Source organism: Kryptolebias marmoratus, linkage group LG5 (assembly GCF_001649575.2).
Source record: "Kryptolebias marmoratus isolate JLee-2015 linkage group LG5, ASM164957v2, whole genome shotgun sequence".
In the NCBI taxonomy this organism is placed as follows: Eukaryota; Metazoa; Chordata; class Actinopteri; order Cyprinodontiformes; family Rivulidae; genus Kryptolebias; species Kryptolebias marmoratus.
In genome coordinates, this window is record NC_051434.1 from 14,119,044 (window position 1) to 14,137,985 (window position 18,942).

Sequence of the window (18,942 nt, forward strand, 5' to 3'; positions counted from 1 at the left end):
GGGGGGGGGGGGGGGGGGGGGGGAAGGCACGACATAGCCAGGTGATATCTCCACGGCAACGTGGGTCGAGTGCGTGCGCAAACACGGGCACAATGGACACAATAAATGAGGCCCTGGGCTAAAACACTTACACTAACCTGCACACGGCCTCCTGAGACTGTAGCCACAGTTAGAAGTGTTGACTCGAATGTGCACCTGCCCCCCTCCCCCACTGGGTTTCATTATTTCCTGGCAGTATGAAGTGTGTACAGTAGGAACGACGGTAAAAAAAAAAAGAACAGGAAGTTGTGAATCACAGCAGCTCAACTGCATCAGCTATATTAAAAAGCTCTTGTGGCTTCGGCGTCTGCACGGGCAGACTTCTCTCAGTCTGCGCCGTTTCGTGTTTTCGCATAAACACATTACGGCCCCGATGCAGCTCGCCACGTCCTCTACAATCCTCACCCGCGAGGGAGGACTGTGTCCAGCGCCTGATACGAGAGCAAACGGGATTAGAACAAACGTCATAACGAGCCACATGGCTGAAAGCCTGACTTGAGGGAGGGGGGAAAGGGCGAAGAATCAAACGCCCTCGAAGCGTTCTGCGTTAACGCGTATGTCTGTTGGGGAAACGTACTCCTACAATTAACATGTAAAGATGGTCTGCAATCATTCATTAGCACGACTGATGAAAGAGGGATAAAATAAGACTTTAAGGCGTGACCTTTCAGCCAGCTTGGACCCGTAAACCAGCGCACGGTTACATAATAAAGGTGGAACGAAAGAAATCCGGGAGGAAACGAGTAAAACTGATCAAGGCGTTTGCGTCCTCGCTTGTTTGTGCTTCTTTTTAATCTGATCTCATTACGCGAGTTTACTGCGAACCGTGAGCAGGCGAGAGCACACAAGCGTGCCTAATGAACACAGATTCAAACGCGCGAGAAAAATAAAAACAGCGGCTTAGAATTTAACACCTAGGCAGAAAGGAAACACATTTAGCCCTCCTTTTTTCCCCGTTTGCTTAAATCAGTATGGTAATATATATTATTTATCAAAAACACCTTTTTTTAATTTTATTTTTTACTGCGAACAAGTCTTAAAATAAATAATAAAACCTGACTTTGCATTAAAGGGGCAGTTCAGCTCTTTTGAAGAAAGATTACAAACAGTTAGCTCTTTGAAAGACCTCACGTTGGAGAAATTAAAAGTTGCTTTTCGGACCAGATTGATGAGCTCACAGCTAGTCCGAGCCGAGCCAAGCTCAAAGTGGGCTGCTGGGGTAGTTTAAAGAGCTGTCTACAACAGGTAAGATGATAATTACTCTTAAAGTTTCCAAACCTTAAAAAGACCTGAATTATTTGCCATTTGTTGGTTTTATTAAAAGGGCTGATTTAAAGGCAAACAAAATCCTTGTATTGAGCACTTCAGGGTTTATAAAAAAGGTTGATTTAATTCCAACTAAATCTTTAAGGATCAGATGCCATATCAAACTCTGCCATTGTCTACTTCGTCGTATCTGGGGTTTTTTGTTTTTACATAAAAAACGAAGCCAAAATACAGAAAATCCTATAAGCAGAGCAACTCCAAAGTGGCTAACATTGATCTCTACGTTAACGGGGTCAAATGATTCATTCATGACTAAATACAGGGTTGAAACTGTTGCTTAGCATTTACAAAAGAGGAAACCACTCAAACTCCATAAAATTAACAACTTATTAGTCACTGATGATGTTTTACTCTACGTAGTAATTCATATGCTGCATTTCAGGTACAATAACCGCAGCAGATAAGGATTTCACATCAGATTATGCTTCTCATTAAGACGAGTTAAACGCTAATTCAATTAGCGGTGAATCGGGGGAACGACTTGGCTCGTTAGGCTACAACAAAGAGAAGACTGAACACGAGTTCGGCTCGTCGTGAGAAACAATCGGTCACTAAGAAAAGCACAACCAGGAGGGTCGGGAGCTGAAACGTCTGAATGTAAAGCCGCAGCGGGCAAACCCTCCCTTGTAGCCACGCCTTCATGGGGCTGGTTAACGAAGTCGTTTAGGAACGAGTGGCGGGTTGAATATTTTTGTTTGTTAGGTTTTCTGATAGAAGTGAGCTGGGAGTGGCAGCCGTGATAGAATTGAGTTCTCTCTCAAAAAAACAAAGGAGAGGCGCTTTAATGCTTCTTTTACATCTACATCAAGCCTGGACTCATCTATTATTAAAGTAATTGACTATTTGTTCCACCATGTTATGCATTAGCATCTTTGAAGGCAGAGCTCGTAAAGTCTTACTGATCAGGATGCGTATGAAGGCTTGTAAAAAAAAAAAGATGTCAGGGCTGGGAGTGTGAGCGTCTACAGCTTCTGTACGGTTTTAAATGATCAACCCTGGCAAAACATTGTGTTTTTACATGTGCATATGATGAAGCCTCTGTGAAATGTTATGGTAGGAATCGATCAGTCCAAACACTTAAGGAGAGTTCAGATGTTCTTTAGAAGTGGGGTTCCGTAAAAAGGGTTTTGAACAGTTAATATCTTACCTGTCGTAGATAGCTCTTTGAACAGCCTCCGTTTGGAGTTTAACTGACAGCTAGTCTGAGTCAAGCCAATACCAAAGTGGATTGTTGCCACTTTAAAATTACTCCAACTAGGAAACTAAAAAGCCGTCTTTCTCAATTTCATACTACATGGTCAGCCTAGCAGGCATTCCTGCTGGAACTGCCCCAGGCTGCACAGGAAGTGCTACTGCTAGCCGTATTGTTGCGATGTACCGTATTTTTTGGACTATAAGGCACACTTAAAAGCCTTCAATTGTCTCAAAAAACCACAGTGCGCCTTATAATCCGGAGCGCCTTATATATGTAAGAAGTCGTAATGTTTTAGTACAACTTTGGTAAACTACAAAGCTGCACCGCTTGCAGCATTAAGGCTCAGTTATAGTCTCACAGGGCACCACGGATGGTGAGCGGACCTGAACAAGCGCTTTAGGCGTTTATACTTGACGCTGACGTCGGTGCAGTATTCTTCCGTGATTTATGAACCGTTTGATTATCTTCGTGATCTCTAATAGAGGGATCATATAAATGCTGGTACAGGCGAACCAGCTCCGCTACAGCACCGAAATCGTCCACTTTGAATGGAGCGCGGCGCGCAAAGTTAAAAAAAAATTGTGCACAAGGGTGCGCCTTATAGTCTGGTGTGCTTTATATATGACAAAAGTTTGAAAACGGACCATTCATAGGCAATGCATTTTATAATCCAGCGTGCCTTAAAATGTGAAAAATACGGTAAAGTAAAAATTTAAGACAGCAGCAATCTCACTCTGACTAACTGTTGGCTCGTCGATCCAGTCAGAATTAAACTCTCTTTCTCCAAACTGAGGTCAGTCAAAGAGCTGCCTTCAACAGGTAAAACAATGATTGTTCACAACTTATCAGAGGCACAAGTGCAGTGATGCCATTCATTAGGCTTTCCTTAATAACCCCAAGGTGTGTTTCAACCACAAACCACTGAATAAATAAAAACAAGACATAGTATTTTTATTTGACAATCAATTAGGCACCTCTATTGGCTTCTCGTGAGCTCAACCTAAAACTAAAACATGAAGTTAAAAGTTTGAGATAAATAGTTGTCGGTTTGCCCAATCATTTAGTGTGTTTGCAGTTAAAACAGCACTGTTTACCCACCGGCATGGCAAAGCAGGTTCAGCAAACAGCTGATAGTTCAAGGCCTCTTTGAGGTTACACACACACACACACACACTCCGGGGGTCAAGAGGTACACACAACCTAACGAGGTTATGGGGATTCAGCAGTATTTATTAAAACAAGAACATCATTCCAGCCACTGATGTAATCTGAGAGGAGCAACCTTCCAGGACCAGCGTGGGACAGTGTCAGTGAAATGTCAGCGAGGCTTCTCATCCTGCAGGAACAATCTGTTCAGGGTGATTCACAGTCAGCACAGGTGTTTCTACAGCTCCTGCCGCACTTTCTCACAATTAGGGGAACAACAAAACATCTCTTTTGGAAGGGGATTTGTTTTGGTTTTTCATATATATCTCATGCTTAGACCACTTGTGAATGATGTGCACCTATTGAAATGCCTATCCAGCATCATCTCCCTCGAGGTAATTGGGCATGATGTAACTCCATGCCAGATCTGTCTGCCTTTCTCGTGGAGGATGTGGCCCCGTCTCTTGCGCCACAGCGCAGCGCAATTTGGTCGAGGGCCGACGCACGAAATGCCGCATTTCCCAGCGTAGTAAGAAAAAAAAAAGATCAAGAGGAGCTCGAGTCATGATTCATTTGTAGGCAATCACCCACCTTTAGATTCGCAGTCGGCACAGTATTTGTTCTCCTCCAGCGCCAGCAGCGAGTTGAGGACCGCCTGGTATCTGTCAACGTCTTTCACGGATTTGCCCGTCATCGCTACGCTAGTAAAAGCCCCCCTCCTCCTCCTTCCTCCTCTTTCCTCCTTCCTCCTTCTGCAGTCCGCGCCGGTGTGGCTCTTCTTCTCAAAACAGCTCTCCTCACTTAACCCCTCAGATGAGAGCGGCGCGAGCGAGCGAGCGAGCGTGGAAGAGGCGATGCGCTCGGTTCCTCCTCTTGTTCCTCCTCTTCGTTGTGGAGCCCAGTGAGTTCAGTGTACCACGATGGGACGAGAAGCCTCATCAGCCAACCGGCGTGCGGCTTTTTTTTCCTCCCGAGGTACCCCAATCAGAAAGCAAGCTCGCAAGAAGGCAACCACGTGATTTCCAAGACGCGACTTTAAGCACATCTGTAACCTATCACGCACTGCCGTGGGTCCTCAAGCGTCTCCTCATTGCAAGCGCACGCGCCTGTGCTGCCACCGTGTGGCCAGTTAAGACCACTACTTTTGAGACTAAATGACTGGTTTTCCTCCAGGAGGCACGAGGGCACACACGTACAAACCACAAACAGGAAGTAAAATCAAATTTCCGCGACGCGTTATTGTAAAACGCACGTCCCTTCAAAGTAAAGTACACAGTGCGTTTTTCTGGCCTTAAACTGCAACCTATGCAAGATTTAGATAAAAACAAAATTTTATATACACAAGAAATTGTTAAACTTCAGTATGAACTCACATTTATACATAAATCGTTCTCCTTCTTTACCATTTGCCCCCATGTCTTTATTTTATTCTGAAGCTAAACCGGATGTTTCGGTTTTACTTGGGCTAACTTTATAAAACTGGAAGCGAGTGGCCGAGCTGGTGATTACGGAAATAACTGTTTGGCAGGAATCAAATAAATAAAGGATTAATCTCGGATTACCACCTGTGCAAGCCTGTATCTCTTTCCACAATGTCTCGGCAGTCCAACCGAACAACAGACAGCAAGAAGATGGTAGGCGACATCGGGCCCGCGCGACTAACAGCGACCGAGCTAGCTAACTAGCAGAATGCTAACCCTAGAACCGACTTTACTTTTCCACCAACTACCTCTTTTCTTCGCCTAGGCTGTTTGACAATCGTGTGTTGTTATTCAGCAAGTGTGAGCCGAATGTTTGAAAGACATTTGGACCTGTTATATACTTGTCCTATTTATTAATCTGAGATTAATAGCACTTCGTTACAGCACACAAGCTAAAAGACGCTGTCATGGCTGCAGTCATAACATAGGAACGTATAGCCTATTTATAAATTGTGTACATATATCTTGGCAGTATATTTCATTTAGCAACATGATTCTATTTTAGATTTGTGAAGTTTGCAATCTTTCAGATTATGGGACAACAAACTATCAAAAACTATAGTGAGTTTGTAGTGCTGTACACTAATTGTATCAGAATCTGCCATAGTGGTGTAAATATACAGTCACAGAGCCATCAGCAATTGTCACTATCTCTAATTTTGAGGGGAGGTCTTGGTAACAGTTACAGTAAATGATGAAAACAATTTTGCTCAAACATGCATGGCAGTGTAAGTAAAACTCCTAAAGTATTTGACAACAACAAACGATTACTGTAACACCAGAACATTTATGTGAGTTTTAATAGTGCAGCAATCAAAGCCAGGGCTTAAAAGTTCAGATCTTGTGAAATAATAGCATTATGGTCTTACAGCTGGAGTTAGGAAACTGGATTGGGGGCGGCTGTGGCTCAGTGATTAGAGCAGTTGCCCTCCAATGAGATAGCTGGAGGTTCAATTCCACCAGTATGCCATCAAAGTGTCCCTGCGAAAGACACTGAACCCCATTCATACACTCATGTGTGTCCCATCAGTGCATGCATGTGATTTAAAGCACCCATTAGACTCTACAGAATGATTTATTGGCATTAGCTTTTGTAGAGATTCAGTAGAGCGCTGTATGAATGTTTGTGGATGGGTATGTGGGGGCAGATTGTGTTGTAAAGTGCTTTAAGTGGCCTGGTTGTCTAGAAAGGCGCTATATAAGTACAATACATTTACCATTGTGCTAAAAATAATATTGAATGTATAATATATGTAAATGACATGTTTGTGTAGTGTTTATAAAGTGCTAATTTTCATTCAAACTTTGTTAGTGTTGTGGTTGCATTTCCTTTCAGCACCAGGAGCTATCCCTAAACTGACTTCCTGACACAGAAAACAAATGTTATTTATCCTTTTAAAACACTAAATCCCATTTACAGATTTGATCAATTAAGATTAAAATATCCCTTTTTTGTGGAATTATATATACATTTTTATTATTGTCTATCAGCTCAATGGTATTCGTAGATAAATCGTGACTTGAGAGCAGTAAATGATTAATGGACATCACGTTTTGTTTTTGTTTTAGAACTCTGAGCTGTTCACATTGACCTATGGAGCTCTGGTCACCCAGCTTTGTAAGGACTATGAGAACGACGAGGAAGTCAACAAACAGCTGGACAAGATGTAAGTACACTTTTCATTAGCCATCATCAAACCCACCTATGGTTTGAAAATGATTTCAGTTTTTTTTAAAAATTTTTTTATCAAAGATATTGTGGAGAAACAAATACAGTTTTATCGCTGCTAATACACATTCTGTATGTACTGGATGAGAAGATGCAGCACTGTATTTAACACAGAATATACCGTACCAGTTTAGTCAAAACATTATAAAAACCTGCCTTCCTTCCTCCAATAAGTCACCAGCAGCTGGTTCTTGAACTCTTTATGGGGTGGCTTTGTTTGTTCAGCACATCCCTCAGAGTCTTGATTAGACTAGAACATTACAAAAGGCAAAACAAGTAAACTATTCCTAAAGGATTTTTACAGTTTGTCAGAGATAAAAAATATCTTACTTTAATATATTCAGCGAGATAAAAATAGGCGCAGTAACTCACAATCATGAACTTTATAGCAGCGGTCCCCAACCTTTTTAGCTCCACGGAACGGTTCATTATCAGACAGTATTTTCACCGACCAGCCTTTAAAGGTGTGGCGGATAAAAACAATAAAATAAAATGATTCGACCGGCATGAAAATGGGGGTATTTTTTAAAACATAATAAACGTAAATCCAACATGTCCTCGCAGCTTTGTTAGCTGCGTCCTGGTATTGCGTTATCAACATGAATCACATCCTCTCCTCCCCCTGATGTTCTCTAGTCAATATGGCAATGTTTAAACATGCCCTTTAAAATAAGAGACACCACAAATATAAAGTGCATGAAGAATACAACTCACTATAACTCTGAATCAGTGGGAGCCCTGAGCCTGTTTCTCAGTAATGAGACAGTCCCATCTAGGGCTTCCAGAAACGTTTGTTTTTTACTCATTTTGTTTCTTGTGGGTTTGTTTTTAGCGGTAACGTATCACGTGACCTAGATAATCGTTTTGACACGCATTCAGAGTAAGTCATATACGGATTTAGTGGAGAAAATCTGGTCATTTTTCAAAATAAATGTCTTTCAGACTCCAAAAATTGTAATAAGTTGTAAGAAAGAGCAGAAACTCTCTAATCTTCATCACAAAAATCCAATTAAACTACAGCTTGTACGACCAAATAGAATACCAAGAAGGATAAACACTGTATGTAACACTGTAAAAAAAAAACCTTATTGTTTACCAATAATTATATGCTAAATCACATGTGAGAGCACAAGGTCATGTTATAGTTGGTGTGTTTTAAATAGATATTAAGTTGAGAAAACAGCAACAAACTAAAAAAAACAGCGTCATGCACAAATGTAGAAGTTTCATATAGTGTAGCATTCTTTCACACAGCTGTGTTGTTTTGGAGAAAGAGTTTTATAAGCTTGAAAAGTGATATAAAGCAGTCCCTCGTTTGACTCTCTGTTCGCCTAGCCTGGATAAAGATTTCTGCCATTTTCTCCACACTGGGACTTCCAGATCCAGACTGACAGACATTGTGGTGATAGATAAGATCCAGAAGACAGCAGTGGTGATAGATGTAGCAATCCCAAGAGACTGTAACATCAGGAAGAAGGATCATGGAAATCTGGAGAAATACCAAGGGCTGAAAGAGGAAATATAGAAGTTGTGGAGAATCAAGGCCTTAGTGGTACCAGAGGTCATCGGAGCACTCGGGGCTGTAACCCCCAAACTGGAAGAGTGGCTCCAACAGACCCCAGGAACAACCTCAGAGATCTCTGTCCAGAAGAACACAGTCCTAGGAACGGCTAAGATACTGAGCAGAACCCTGAAGCTCCCAGGCCTCTGGCAGAGGACCTGAACTTGAAGTAAAAGTGGAACCCCTCATGTGGAACAAATAGGGCAAGATGAGAGTTTATATATATATATATATATATATATATATATATATATATATATATATATATATATATATATATATATATATATATATGTATATAAAAGCTAAACATCTTAAAGAGTATAAAGGGTTCAAAAGTTAAAGTCAAAGCAGGATTGTCTTTAATAAACTGAACATTTTGTTGAATGGTTCAAAGAGCACTAAAAAGGCGGAGCGAGTTAGATGCTGAAAAATGTACAGAAGAACCAAAAAGCGACAATAATGAATAGAAACAGGATGATGGTAGTATGAATGCTTTTTAGAAACTTAAAGATCATTTCAGAAAAAGTTATGTTGACTGAAAGTATTAATGTCGGCATGTTATCATGGTGGAAATCATCAAATGTGACGAGTGTTCACGGCAGCCCTCTAAACCCATAATGGTCTAAGTCTGGTGTCCAGTTCCTGTCCTGCTTGTTTGAGACGTTTCCTTGATTTAACACCTTCTTTAAATGACCGGGTCATTAGAAGGTCACATGATTGATGATTGGAACCAGGGGAGCATTTAGAACCTGCAAATTCACCACTGTTGCTAGGCAACATCAGAGTCAGTGAATTAGGCTCCTGTCGGAAGGGCGGAGCCTAATTTAGTTCTATTGCTAAGCAACATCAGAGTCACTAAATTCCTTTGTGACATCATATCTTGATGACATCACACAGACCTTTTAAAGATCCTATAATCTTCGACTCAGTTCAGTCCTCTAAAAGTTAGAGCACAGTTCACTCCAGTTCACTGATCGTAGAAAGTTCGTTTTACATTGAAAGCCATGGAAGCACAGAGTTTTATTATGAAAGTAACACCTACAAGCACCATCTTCAAGTCTGGCAGGTTCAAAGCCCAAGGCCTGCAGCAAAATGTGAAAGGCGAAGGGAAATTTTCGAGCTGGTTCAAAAGCCGTAATTTCCTTCGCAGTAAGGAGTCCCCCGGCCCCTGGGACCTGCGAAAAAAGCGCAGGTTTGAGTGGTTGGCCCAATTCAGAGGGAGTTCCAACTTGGAAGATGGCATCTATCCATTGGTTGGATTCAAATTGGGAAGCACCACCGATTTGACTCCCTCCTTGTCAAGGATGGATTATTCTGGAGTGGGGGCTGAAAGAAAACAGCGTAGGTTTGAGACTCTTGCACGTTTCAGAGGAGTCTCTTTTAGAGAAACACAAAAAGAGTGTGGCTCTGTGAAAGAAGTTCCCATGGTTATGGATCAGCCCACTGAAACACAGCAGAATGTGTTCAGCAGAAAAGTCATTTCTGCCCTACGTCAGAAAAGTCACAGCAAGGACTCGACAGGTTTGTGGGCAAGACGGAAGGAGCAACGATCGAAAGTTCTGGCGCGTTTTAGAAAGATGACAGAGGTTGAAGAAGAAGGAAAAGGCCAAAGAATGGAGTCTACTGATGAACCTGAGGCTAGAAAAAAATTGATCATTCGCCGTCCTCCCAGAAATCAGCCGTCTTTGCCACACCGGTATCCCACAGGCGTTTGGGAACTGCGTAAAGAAAGATGGTCAAAGAAGTTTGGACATAAGGCTGATTCGAGTGTGCAAGGCGTGAGGAACGAGGGTAGAGGAAAAAAACTCAAGAAAGAGCTCCCCGACAGACTTCCCCGACGTCAGAGAAACTGGGGTTCAACTCAAGAAGAGAGGTTCACCCAGCATGGAAATGTGAGGCGGCATCCCAGGTATCAACGTGTCAGAGACGAAAACCAGACAAGATATAATGGACCTAACTTCAAGAGATCATTCCAACCCAGACAGCAAAGTGTTTGCTCTCACTGCCACGCATGTGTTCATGGTGCAAGATGGGACAGCCACCCATCCCAGCCAAGACACGGCAGGAGAACCGTCAGACATCAGGCTCTTTCCAGTCAAAGAATTCTGAGTCAGGGTGCGAGCAGAAACACCTCGCATCAAAGCAAGATTTCACCTCCCTGTACCGAAGAGAAGAACGGACAGAGGGACAGGTTGGGCGCTCAAAGTCAGAGGCGCAAGCAGAAGCGCAGAAGATCCAGAAAAAGTAATTCACAGAAAAATTACAAACGCCAAGAGAAAAGACAGAGAACAAATCGTTCTCCGGGATCTTCAAATCAAAGAACCGTCAAAAAGAACGAGTTCAAATCAGGAGCCCCACAATAGACTCAGAAAATTGATCCATTTTATTTTTTTATTTTATTTCATGGCAGGATGGAGGTTAAAGTAAAACCCCTCCTGCTTTTTAGTTTTGTATTTGTTTTTTATATTTTTTGTTTTTTATATTTTTTTTTACGTTTTTATATTTATTTTTATATTTATTTTTATATTTATTTTTATATATTTTTTATATTTATTTTATATATATTTTTATATATTTTTTATATTTATTTTTATATATATTTTTTATATATTATTTTTTATACACCTTCCCAAACAAACACAAGTTTTACATTTTATTTTGAAGTAAATGTTTATCTTTGTGATGAACTGAACAAAGATAACTCATTTATTTCTGACAACAACAAAACAAATCGTTCTTCTGGTTCTTCCAGTCAAAGAACCGTCAGACAGAATGAGCAAAGATCAGGAGTCCAACACCAGAGACTCTGAAAATACATCATTTTATCTTTTTTTTTTTTTCAATTTAATAACAGGGTGGAGGTTACAGTGAAAACCCCCCTCCTGTTTTTTTTCTTTTAAATGTGTAATTTTTTTTACACATTATTTTTTTTTCTTCCCCAACATACATGGGTGTCAAATTTTCTTTTGAAGTATCTGTTTTTATCTTTGTGATGAACAAAGATAACTCATTTATTTCTGACAACAACAAAACAAACCGTTCTCCTGCTCCTCACTGATTGGGTGAACAGGAGAACTGAAAACATCGACACTGAAACATCTCAGGATCTTTCAGCGCTCTTCAACACGCTTTACTTTTATTTTTTATTTTGTTTTTTCTCATTTAATCAATCTCAGAATTATATGAGAAAATAGATCCTTTTATATTTTTGTATTTATTTTGTTCACTTTGATGACAGGATGGAGGTTACAGTGAAAACCCCTCCTGTTTTTTTCTTTTTTTGTTGTATTTGTATGTGTGGGTTTGCATCTTCTTACCCAACATACAAGTTTTTTTTTTTTTTTTTTTTAGTGTGTGTTATCTTTGTGTTGAACTAAACAAAGATAACACATTTATTCACAGTCTCCCATCCTGAGCAGCAGATTGGAGACAGTGGAAAGAAAAAAACTCCCTTTTAACAGGAAGAAACCTCCAGCAGGGCCAGAACCAGGACCAGGACCAGGACCAGGACCAGGACCAGGACCAGGACCAAGACCAGGACCAAGACCAGGACCAGGACCAGGGGCCATCTGCTTCGACAGGCTGGAGTTAGAGAGGACAGGAAAGAGACACAGGAGTCACACAACAACTTTTCACACCAGAGCTCTGTGGTGTCTCTTCTCCTGAGCCTCCATGAGCTGACAGATTCCCTCACACAACCCTAAACCTTCAATCATCACTTTATCTGTTCGGGACACACAGAGTTGCAAACTTTTGCTCTGCATCCTTTAAGAAACTCTCCCTGTAGTTTGTCTCTTCTCCTACATGGACCAGAGAGCCAAACCACAAACTGACATGAAGCTGTGACAGAGCGGCTCACTCGACTCTGTGGTTCAACACGAAGACTTCATCGCCCTCTGGTGGACAGAAGATGACACTGACAGTGCTTGCTCTCCTACAACAAACCTTGGAGATCAGGAGTGTCAAAGTCAGGGACACCAGGGGGCAAAATTAAAAAGCTGGTCCTCGCCAAGGGCCAGTTTTGATCAATATTTAATAAAAAAAATAACCATGATTTTTAGATGTTATATGTCATTTTATTCATATAGAAATATGAATTACCTTTTCCCAGTTACATATTATAAAGAATTTAGAGCAAACATGTTTGAATAAACAAAGACAAATAAATCAAACCTAAAGAGACATCATTAGCATTCAAGTCTTCTGCCTCACTCAGGTTTTAAATGATTTTTTTCTCCATTAAAAAAGATAAAAAAGAGCCATCAACAAGAATCTGAACATTCAGCTGCTAACATTTAATTTTGAGTTTATTTTAACGTATGCTGCCTTTTTTCTGAATTCTTCTTTTGTTTCACTGTTACTCTGATGCTCTTTAAAGTCAGACACCAGACATGTTTTATTGGCTGCAAGTTTATCAAGAGTTTGATCGGTCTCCTTTGATGTTCTTTGTTTTATGTCAAAATAAAGGTTATTGAGAAATTAAAACCATAATTTTCTTGTCTTCAAAGTAACAAGAAGACTTCACTAAATAGGCTCAGTTTTTTAAGCCAAATGAGGAAACTGGAAGGTCAGATCTAATGAAATTTAAATGTTATCTTGGGGGACGGATGAAATGTTACCAAGGGCCGGATCTGGCCCACGGGCCTTGAGTTTGACATGTGTGTTGTAGATATACATCTAATGATCACTTTGAGCTTTTTTTTTCTTAAAACACGTCCAGTGGTTCACAAGATATTTTACTAATAGACAAAGCAAGCCCACGAATACAGTAAAAAAAAATAAAATTAATGTAAAAAATAGAATAATAATAAAAGCAAAATGAAAGAAGAACAGTTTTCCAAGACAGAACTGAGACATAGATCATTGAAGTACTAAAAAAAAAAATCTGTTTTATTTCATATCTCAGATTACAAACAGCTCAAATAATCAACTTTAATTAAATACTGATCCTGTTGGGGTAAAAGAACAGAAATGGTCTGATTATAAACAAGGTCCAGGAAAGTGCATCTGCTCAGCTGAAGGACCAGTAATACCCCCCCAGACACACACACTTTATGTATAAAGAACAAACACAAACATCTCAAAAGAAAAAGATCTCATCTTCTTTACTTTCTTTGTTTCCTTTGCTGACAGCAGTAAATGTGATGACTTGTGGTGCTGACATTAGATCTATGTGCAGTTTTTCTTCATCCTTACATGGTAAATAGTAGAAGTGATGTTTCTTTGTGTGTTCAATGAGCTTTACTTTAGTGGGAGAGACGTTTGCTCAGCGACTCTGTTCTAAACCCAGCTGGACAGTCTAATTGTTTTTATTATGTCCGTTAAGTTTCTGAGTGGATCTCCTGCACATCTGTCCCAAACAAACCGGTAAACAAAAGTTAAACAGTAAAAAATGCTGCATTTTGTTTTTAGCTCATGTTTACAGTCATGAAAATAAAAGGTTTTATGTGTCAGAACATAAGAAAGATTTTAATCTCTAAAATGAGTCAAATCTAAGCTCAAATGTAAAAACAATAACTAAAACAAAATGGAGCAGACAGGTGTGTGTTAACACAATGCCAAGATGGAAAGACATCAGCAATGACCTTAGAGAAGCAGCTGTTGCTGCTCATCAGTCTGGGAAGGGTCAAAGGTCATTTCCAACCTATTTGGAGTCCATCTCTCTACAGAGAGGAAGATTATTATATATAATAATGAACTTACAGTATTTATGTTTTTCTTTTTAATTTTTGGAGTCTGAAGGACTCCAATCTAATGGGGTCTAAATCCGGACTGCCCTCTGTGCTGTTTTCCATCCAGCTGTTTGGAGAAAGGCCAGATCAGGATGAATCAGTTGGGTTTTAAACTTCAGCTCAGATCAGATATTTTAAGTCTTCAATCAAAGATGTTATTAGATGCGAGCCACAAATGTACAAATGAAAAATGTCTCGAGGGTTTAGGATCCGTCCTCTGGTCTGAAAGTTGAGTTTCACCTGCCCGTTTCTTTGTCTGCGTTCCTCCCTTACTTAGGGGTTATAACATCGGGGTGCGTCTGATCGAGGACTTCTTGGCACGCTCCACCATCGGCAGGTGTCAGGATTTCCGAGAAACGGCCGACGTCATCGCCAAGGTAACTGGAAAGGTCTCGGAGCAATCAGAGCGTGACCGTGGACGTCTCCCGAGATCGAGAGGGGGGAAAAGGCAGAGAGAGGAGGGTGGGAGGGGCGGAAAATTCAGATTAGAGACATCAAAACTTTCCAAAAAAATAAAACAAATATCGGTGTGGAAGAGCAGTAGGAGTGATGCTTTGTTTTCATAAATGAAAGCTGAATACATCACGGCCTTAGACGCTGATTTTTCATGTTCGGGACATTCAGACTGCTCGTTCACGCACCGTTCTTTCCACTGCAGGTGTTTAAGTTTTACTTTCCTGCGTGTACTACGCAATTAAAGCCTCACTTCAGTGGAGTCACAGTATTGTGTTTGGCTAAGACTTTCCAAATCCCTCCACCCTTATTTTTTAGTATCATTCCGAGGCAATTGTTAGTGAATTGGCAACTTTTGAACAATGGACTTCACATCGTAGTCACACGTTCTTTGACGTAATGCTGAACTCAACTGAATCAAAGAATGATTCAGTGACAAAACCCCAAACCGTAAACCGAAGCTCATTCCTCTGAAAGGCTTTATGTTTGGTCCTTAATTTGTCTTAATGATCTTTGGGATTACAGCAGATTTATTTGGCAACAAAGACAGGCGAGACTTGTTGAAGGTTCAACCTTCCCCTTTCTTCAGAGACTTTTTATCCCATTTGAAGAGGAATGTAAATCTCTTTTTTAAACTCACAGTTCATTCCTCTTTGGACACCAGGTACTCAAGTTGCAACTACAACACCTTCTTAGTTTTGGGACAATTTCTCTGACTCAGCTTGGATCTAAAGTTTGACAATCGTTGTTTTTTCTTTGTTAAAAACTGCGAGAAAAGGGTTCATGTAATTAGCTGCAGGTGGTAAATGGCTGGACAACAGTGTTTTTATTGGGCTTAACAGTAATTAAAAATACATTTAGCTAATTGTAGAAGTTCGGGAAATTTTGCTGCTTTAAAAAGCGAAGTGATAAACGTTTTCTGTTCTGTTTTCTCTCCCTGGACGGCGCTGTGGTCCGTCAGGTTGCCTTTAAGATGTACCTGGGAATCACCCCCAGCGTGACCAACTGGAGTCCAGCAGGAGACGAGTTCTCCCTTATTTTAGAGAATAACCCGCTGGCTGACTTTGTGGAGCTGCCAGATAACCACAACACCCTCATCTACTCCAACCTGCTGTGTGGAGTCCTCAGAGGAGCCCTGGAGATGGTAACTTTCAGAAATGGGTTGATTTTTTAAAATTTCTTTTATTAGGGAAAGACTGGAGAAAAGTGAAGCTTGTAGATGATGAGAAAACTGCTGTATCTCCTAAAATACATTTGAAAACCCAGCCCAGGTAAACAAAAAGTAAATAAACTGGCTCATTTATTGAGGTAAATTGTGCATTAGGTGTTTCTAAGTGAGGAAAATGTATTAACTTTTGGGTTTAGTGTGTGTTTAGATAGTATTTGCAGCTAAATGTTTCTGGTAAATGTTTTGCATTTCCGCTCGAAGGATTTTAAACCCATCCCCCCCCCCTTACAGAAGACTTCAAACTCTGAAATGTTGGTGGGTTTCCTCACATCAGCTGCTCGCTTCATTTCCTCCCCCACCTTTTCTACTAGATTAAAGTCAGGGTTTTGACCCGGTCCATTTTAAAAACATGAACGTAGCTCTTTGGTAAAAACAGTTTGTTTGCTTCGGGTCGCTCTCCGCCTAGATCAAGCAAAGTCACTTTTATTTATATCGCACATTTAGAAAGAACAGAAGTTGGCTTTGAAAGATTTAGCGTTTGGGGACTAAACAAAACAATTAAAGGAAAGCTGTATGAAGAACAAATTGAAATTGTGTAAAATGATTTAACATTACAGGAAAATTACCGTATTTTCCGCACTTTAGGGCGCACTGGATTATAAGGCGCACTGTCAGTGAATGGTCCATATTCAGAGCCACGGCTTTGTAGTTTACCAAAGTCGTACTAAAACATCACGACTTCTTACATATACAAAGTGCTCCAGATTATAAGACGCACTGCTGTTTTTTGAGAAAACTGAAGGCTTTTAAGTGCGCCTAATAGACCGAAAAATGCGGTATGCCACAATAGAGCAAAACACAGTAGTTTCTAAAAACAGTCTATGAAATTATAAAAAATGGACCAAACATGAATATTTCAGCTTTGTTTATCCTTGTTTATCAAGGTGAAATTCCTCAGCAACCAAACTGTAATAGTGTCACCATAGATACAGATAAAGTCTTCCCATTAAGGTCTGCTTTGTAATCTTTCAAAATCATTTTGAGTCGTATATTCACGGGCTTTCTGAAGGTCTTTCAAAGGTATTATTTTTTTTGGGGGGGGGGGCCTTTGGCTCCGTTTTTTCACTCATTTTCTGTTCACATTTAGTTCCTGACGGTGGATGATTGAGGGGCAGATCAATAGGTGAAACTACAACAGATGAACAGCATCTGAAAGTCATGTCTGTAAGAAATGGACACTTCAGTTGATCTCATTTAATGTAAGGCAAGTAGCTCATTGGCAATCACATTGATGGAGCAAAACAAAGGGCAATGACTGCTGAGCCCTGAGGTTCTCCTACATTTCTCACACATGATATTTAGATTAGATTACTTTATCGATCCTTTCCAGGGGATTACAGTACATTTAATCAGAGCTATTGAAAACCCTGAAGAGGTAATAACCTCTCTAGCACCACTATAAGTAAAAACAAAGACACATTCTTCTGCCAGTGTTTGGATTTGTGCTCAGAAATGTGAATCTGATTTAGGTCCAGATGGCGGTGGACGTGAAGTTTGCCCAGGACACTCTTAGAGGGGACAACGTCACGGAAATCCGCATGAAGTTCATTAAGAGGATCGAAGAAAACCTCCCGGCCGGAGAGGAGTGACGGAACTAAAGATTTTCCTTCATGTGTCTTAAAAGAGACGACTAATTTATACAGGGAACAACTAAAGGACACTTCGCTTCCTTGTAGCTTAATGTTTGAGAGTTTGTGCATGAACTACGGACCGCATATTAAGAATCCTAGACGTCTGACTGGAACCCAGAAGTTGAAGCTTGTTGAAACTATATGTTTTCAAATTTGTCACTACTCATCATTTATTAAAATCAAAGCTTTCACCCCAGTTATGTTCTGAGAAGAAAAAATGGTTTTATCTGTTTATGTTTAGTCTTTTTTATGGTTTTTTTTTTTTTTCGAGAAACTGTATCGCTGCCAGTTGTCTGGCTCGGTAATTTGTGTTATCTCAAGTAAAATCCACAAATGTGATGTGATGCTTTTCTTATGTGTTTGCGAAACTTTGAAGAAGCCGACCGGAGGGACCTGGAATAGTTTACACCAGTCTCTAAAACATGCGCTGTACTCTGTCCTTTTTTGTTAGTTCTGCTTTAGATATTCCAGCCGCTCCCGCAAAGGCAAACAATACCAGACGTAATGCTCATTAATGCTTGTACAAAACACACAAGTAATCTGTGTGCGTGTGCGTGTGTGGGAGGGACTCACAAGTACTCAGTTGTGGTTGTAACACCTGTGAATGGCTTTACATCATCCAGAAGTAACAAGCAGAGCTTCCCCCGCGAGACCTAATGCACACCTCGTCAATAATCCAAAACACAGGCGGCCATTCACACACGCGCGCATACACAAATCATTCCTGCCCCCGCTTTAGAAAGTAAAAAAACAAAAAACAGGCCTGGTCTGAATATCATGAGCGCATTAGCCATGTTGTTCTTATTCTTTGTCTCTTCGGGGTGTGTGTGTTATTGTGCGCCGAAGAATAACACCAGCGCCAAACTCACGAGTCCACTCGAAGCACTTAGAGGATGAGATTGTCAGATAGGGATTTCCTTTTCGGGGGGGTGGGGGGAGTCTGTCAGCTATTAGCTGCTGGAAAAACCTCTAGTTTCTGCACATCCTCTTTTATAGCTGCTATCGGTCGCGTCTGCTTTTACAGCTTGAGCAGGAAGCCGGTGCCGAGTGCTCCACGTGGCCACCAGAGGTCACCGTCTACGTTTCCCTCCCGGCAGTCCCAACCGGAGGGCCGGAAAGTGACGTGCATTTGGCTCTTCAGGCGAAAGCTGGATACTGCTGGAGAAGTGATTTCCAATTATGTGTGAGAGGATCAGATGATGGGGCCAGAAAACTTAAACCTTTTTTTTATTGCCTGCCGCTGAAAGGCGAAGGCGAACGATCATGTTTTTGCCTGTGTTAGTTTTTTTTTTTTTTTATCAAAACATTTCATGAAAAGCTGGAAAAATTGGAATGAAGGAATGAAACTTGTAGACAGTAATCATTAGATGTACGTTTGCAGCTTTCGGGGTCGACATAGTTCAAGATGGTCACCGCAG

The 18,942-nt window shown here is 40.8% G+C and overlaps 2 protein-coding genes across 6 annotated transcripts in view; one reads left to right on the forward strand and one right to left on the reverse strand.

The window, feature by feature from the left end:
* Nucleotides 1–4,721, reverse strand: part of smap2 (small ArfGAP2) — a 16,783-nt gene extending 12,062 nt beyond the window's left edge. Inside the window, exon 1 of one of the 2 annotated variants that reach the window (XM_017421793.3) lies at nt 4,298–4,721. In XM_017421793.3, coding sequence (XP_017277282.1) covers nt 4,298–4,400 — 103 coding nt within the window. In that variant the 5' untranslated portion in view covers nt 4,401–4,721. The remainder of the gene's footprint in view (nt 1–4,297) is intronic. The other variant, XM_017421801.3, reaches the window with a different exon arrangement.
* A 444-nt stretch (nt 4,722–5,165) lies between these two features.
* trappc3 (trafficking protein particle complex 3) lies at nt 5,166–17,863 on the forward strand. Of its 4 annotated transcripts, none has more exons than XR_001808709.3 (6): nt 5,166–5,340; nt 6,757–6,854; nt 14,490–14,589; nt 15,627–15,809; nt 16,981–17,057; nt 17,363–17,501. XR_001808709.3 is itself a non-coding variant. In XM_025007741.2 (6 exons), the coding sequence occupies exons 1-5, from the start codon at nt 5,299–5,301 to the stop codon at nt 16,999–17,001; spliced, it is 444 nt and encodes a 147-aa protein (XP_024863509.1). In that variant the 5' UTR covers nt 5,166–5,298; the 3' UTR covers nt 17,002–17,016; nt 17,363–17,503. The 4 variants fall into 4 exon arrangements, 3 of the variants coding, with proteins under 3 accessions (XP_024863509.1, XP_037831594.1, XP_017277334.1); XM_025007741.2 differs by having other exon boundaries at nt 16,981–17,016; nt 17,363–17,503; XM_037975666.1 differs by having other exon boundaries at nt 16,981–17,863.
* The last annotated feature ends 1,079 nt before the right edge of the window (nt 17,864–18,942 follow it).